Source organism: Vespa crabro, chromosome 22 (genome assembly GCF_910589235.1).
Source record: "Vespa crabro chromosome 22, iyVesCrab1.2, whole genome shotgun sequence".
NCBI lineage: Eukaryota > Metazoa > Arthropoda > Insecta > Hymenoptera > Vespidae > Vespa > Vespa crabro.
In genome coordinates, this window is record NC_060976.1 from 2,473,588 (window position 1) to 2,478,587 (window position 5,000).

At 31.0% G+C, this 5,000-nt stretch overlaps 1 protein-coding gene across 10 annotated transcripts in view; it reads right to left on the reverse strand.

Annotated features, from left to right (window-relative positions):
- The window catches only part of LOC124431829 (tropomodulin), a 68,043-nt gene that overhangs the window by 20,124 nt on the left and 42,919 nt on the right, over positions 1-5,000 (reverse strand). For 7 of the 10 annotated variants that reach the window (XM_046980160.1, XM_046980162.1, XM_046980161.1 and 4 more), the window contains 2 exons: positions 414-566; positions 26-193 (listed from right to left, as the gene is read on the reverse strand). In XM_046980160.1, the coding sequence (XP_046836116.1) occupies positions 26-193; positions 414-566 (321 nt within the window). The other 3 variants (XM_046980166.1, XM_046980170.1, XM_046980168.1) reach the window with 3 other exon arrangements.

The following is a 5,000-nucleotide window of genomic DNA, read 5'->3' on the forward strand; positions in this document are numbered from 1 at the left end:
GTAACATAAATTTCATCAATCTAACCTTTTTTCCTCTAATAACTCCAGGTACATAAGGTTTTAATTCTGGTCTATCCGGTGTTTCCAATGCTTGTTTATTAATGTGTTCGATGAGTTTCTTTCGGTTAAGTGGCCCTGTTGGACTCTTGTCGCATTCATAGCTGCAACGCTGTGATGGAGGCATAAAACTATCCTAAAAAGTAATATATATTTTTATATAATTTTAAATTATCCAGTTTATAGATATACACACAGACACACACATACATACACAGAAACAGACACACACTCACACACGCAAATACACTATGAGACAATGAAAAATAAGTCATATATATAACAAGAAAAATTATAAAACGCATGCAAAAGAATTATAAATATTGTTTAATACCATACGAATCTTTAGATCTTACATCTGGATCAACTTCCTTGGCAAGTATATTGATTTCTTCCTGCGTTAACTGTGCCAGCAATTCATCCACATCAACATCTTCATATTCACTTAAATCCTTGCCGTATAACTTGGCTGCTGTTGTCATGGTGGTTGTTTTAGTTGATGCTGAAGTCTGAAAATTATTCCATGGACGTTGATCAACTATTGAATGCTTACGAGACATCTTTACACCAAGGTTTATATTCCAATTCGTTTATAAATCTTATCTTATCAAAAGGTTGTAATAAAATAAAAAAAAAAAGAAAAAAAAAAAAAGAAAAGAAAAAAAAAACACACACACACAGAACAGAAAGAACTAAGAATAACAATAAGCTATCACTGTCAATACAACCAAACTGATAAAACTATTTTTTTCTTTTTAATCAAAAGAAGAAACAAAACAAAAAAGAAAAAAAAATGTATAAAAAGTCATTAAATAAACACTTGTATTGAACTGATCTTATAAATATCTCAAGTCACGTTGAAATTAACCGGCTTAATTATATCACAAAATAGAAAATATTTTTTATGAATAGGATCAATGAGAAAATATTGTTTCGTTTTTAAATTCGATCTGATGGAAAAGGAGTAGGAATAAAAGAAGAAGAAAAAGTATGAAGAAGAAAGAATGAATGAATGAATGAATGGAAAAAAAAGTCGAAGAAATCTTAGGAGCCGTATCTAAATGACAGTACACTAGTTCCTAACGACCGAGAAACTAAAGCGTTAACTGTTGTCCGTGATCGAGTACGATCGGTGTATCGACAATTAGAATTTAAATTCGGCAAATGTCCAATACGGCTGATGCCCTTTGACCCAGATAATTACAGATCGATTTTCATTGACAAGTCGGTTGCCAATTTGGCAGTCGATATTTATCGGAAGAACTATATAAACGTACGTACGTATATATATATATATATAAAGTAACTATATAACATATTACTAGTACCGTGAAAGATAAAATACATACACAAATGTACATACACAAATATATATATATATATATATATATATATATATATATAAACTTACGATCGTTTGAATTTCTTACGATTCTTGACCAATTATAATACAATTGAATAAAAGTTTTCACGTTATTGTTATATCACCGTGATTCTGATCGTTCGTATATAAAATATATAAATAGAGGGAAATTTGTGGATAATTGGGAGAAGGGAGGGAGGGAGAAAAAAAACCTCGCCCACTATTCACGAATAGAGATCGTAACAACTTCACTGACCACTCGTCAGTCCACCGATTCTGGATGATTAAGGCAGCGCCCTTTGACGCTTACAGTACGTTCATGGAAACAACCAACGGCTTAAGACAACAGAATGAATAACGACGACCAGTCAAGTATATATTAATGAGAATATTATTTTATATTACTTTTACAATATTATCGAGATAAAAATTTACATATATATATATATTTATATATATATATATATATATATATATATATATGTTACTATTAATCATATGATCGATTTTCGATTAAATATCTATCGATTGTTTACCATCGATATATATATATACATATGTATATTATATATATATATATTTGTATACATATACATATATATATATATATATATTTATATAGAAAACTTTTCAAAAGATAATCTTCTTTTTAAATCGAAGAAATATTATAAACTGAATATTGATAAAATAAATGTATGGAATAAGAGTTATGACGAATCGACTCTAACTAGAGACACGCTCTCGTATTCATGACGAAAGAGAAGTTACTGCGCGTAAGCTCTTGCGCAGATATTGATGCCGCCGTCGTTCATTTTACGGCGGCAATTTCAAATGACCTTTTACTTGCGATCGATGATGCTTCACGTGAAATCGTTCGAAGGAAATAAATAAAAAAAAAAAAAAAAAAAAAAAAAAGAAAAGAAAAAAAAAAAACAACAAAAACAAAAGAAGAAAAAAACCTTTCCATCGTAATAATATCACCATCATCATTATTTCGTACGATATAATTATATTATATCGTGATATATTGATTTATAAAGATTAAAGAGAATAAGATCTTGTAAAAATTAATTGCATTATATATATCGCGTTGTAATAAAAAAAATTTTGACGCGAAGGGATTTAATATTTCGAATTATCCTTTAAAATTAACAACTTAATCCATATATTTATTGTATTCTAACGAATGTATGTTTTTATTGTTACCATTCCATTCATAATTCTCGTTCTTTCTTTCTTTCTCTATTTGAAAGTGGCGCCATTTTTTTTCTTTCTTCCTCTCTCTCTCTCTCTCTCTCTCTCTCTCGGTCTTTTTTCTTTTTCTTTTTTTTACTTTCTTTCTTTGTTCGACCCTGAAACGAGAGAAGAGAAGCGAGCGATGATTCGATGATTTAACCAGGAGCGAACGTCGGCGGGTCATTTCTCCTTCGTCGAAACCTATAGCTGTTAAATCCTATTTAACTGGTAGCCTCGTGCTTTGACATAATCGGTCTGATAAATCGATGCTCCTCAAGGTTAACTTAGAACGTAACTATTCAACGAAAAGGGGGACATTAGCCAAAAAAAAAAAAATAAAAAAGGAAAAAAAAAGAAAGAAACAGAAACGGCAGAGAAAGAGAAGAAGAGAAGAAAGGAAGAGAGAAAGAGAGAAGGAAAGAGAAAGAGAGAGAGAGAGAGAGAGAGTTAATAGAGAGTCGTGATTGGATAAAAAAAAAAGTGGTGGGGGGAGAGGAAAGATTACTGAACTTTCATTCTTATTTTTCCTCTCTTTCTCTCTCTCTCTCTCTCTCTATATATATATATATATATATCTCTATTTCTCTCTTTGTCCATGTATCTATTCACTTTCTATCTGTTTCTATCTCTTTCTCCTTCTTTGTCCTTTGTCTTCGTCTTCTTCTTCCATCTCTAATTCTCTGGCGTTTCCACGATGTCCGTGGTTTTGATTAGATAGCTCTCGTCGTTTTTGTAGCAACAGTACTAGCGGCGACAGACTCAAAAATAGATCGAAGCCTCTCCTCAGTCTGGCACATTACCAACAGTCTATACTTGGACATCGCCGCGCCATGATTATTTATAGCGAGCACGAGCGCGGCCACTGGCCTTCTCGCGAACTAACTAACCGGCACCTACGAAGATTGTAGAAGAACAAGAAGAATAAGAAGATGAACGAAGAAGAAGGGGCGGAAGAAGAAGAAGGGACGGAAGAAGAAGAAGAAGAAGAAGAAGAAGAAGACTGATCCGCCGCCCGTGACCTAGGCCCGCATTAATAATGACTACATCCCTGTCGGATTTAAATTTTATCTTTCCCGCTTCACTTTCAAGATACCTTCTTTTGTTTCGTTTTAATTTTTTTTTTTTTTAACGGAACAACGCATCGTTCGGTAAAATTTAACGATCGCGATTTCGTGATTAGTATTGTAACGTAAGTAAGTAATTACGTATTTAATTTAATACGTACGATCGATATAATCGTTCTGTTTTCTTTTTTCTTTTTTTTTTTTTTTTTTTTTTCTTTCCTTTTATAGATTTCGAAGACACTATTTCGCTTTCGAAGACGCGATTTTTTTGTATTTCGTACAACGACGTTTATTCATTTATATCTATGTGTACATGTATATATATGTATGTATGTACGTATGTATGTATTTAGAAATTAGAACGGAACGGAAGGTGGATATTAAAACGGTCGATATAATTTTACGTGACTTTGTAACGTCCTAGTTGTAATCAGACTAACTAAAAGAGGTTAGAAAATGTATTTTATATATATATATATATATATTTACATATATATGTTTGTTTGTATTTACAAATTTTAATTTGACAAATGTAAAATCTTTCTTTTCTTTCATTGTTTTTTAGGAAATTATACGTCGAAGTTCAAACAACACATAAAGAAAATAATATCTACGAGTAAAGTGAGTAACGTTTTCATTCAATTTCTTTTTCTCTTTTTGAAACCATACTACATATTTATATATATATATATATATGTGCACATTTGCAATTACACACACACACACACACACACACAGACAAATGTGTTTTCTCTTTCGAGGAAGAAACTTCGGTCAAAGTCTTTTTACTTCCTACAAAAACATTAGATTATGGTAACCTAATTTACGAACATTAAGCTCAGATATAATTAACGTATGACTATATATATATATATATATATATATGCGTCAAAAATCAAATATGTTTTTTGTTTGTTCATTATTGATTGTAACATCGAGAAAAGAAAAAAAAGAGAGAGACAGAGAGAAAACGTATCTACGCGATAATTAAGATTTTCTTTATTTTCTTTTTTTTCTTTTTTTTTTTTTTTTTCTTTTTCTCCCCCTTTTGCAAACGAGAGATATCTACTTTGTTTTAAGATCGAATCGATAACGTCGAATGTATTGCACTTTGATGTATTTAAAATGCACATTTTTTTCTCCCTATCTTTCTCTCTTTCTTTTTCTTTTTAATCGTTCACTCTCGAAACAAGTTTCACGATTCGTTGATCTGTAAAGTTGGTTTACCGGAATGGCCAGTGAAAAAGAGGAAGAAAAAAAAAAAGAAATTAAATATGTAT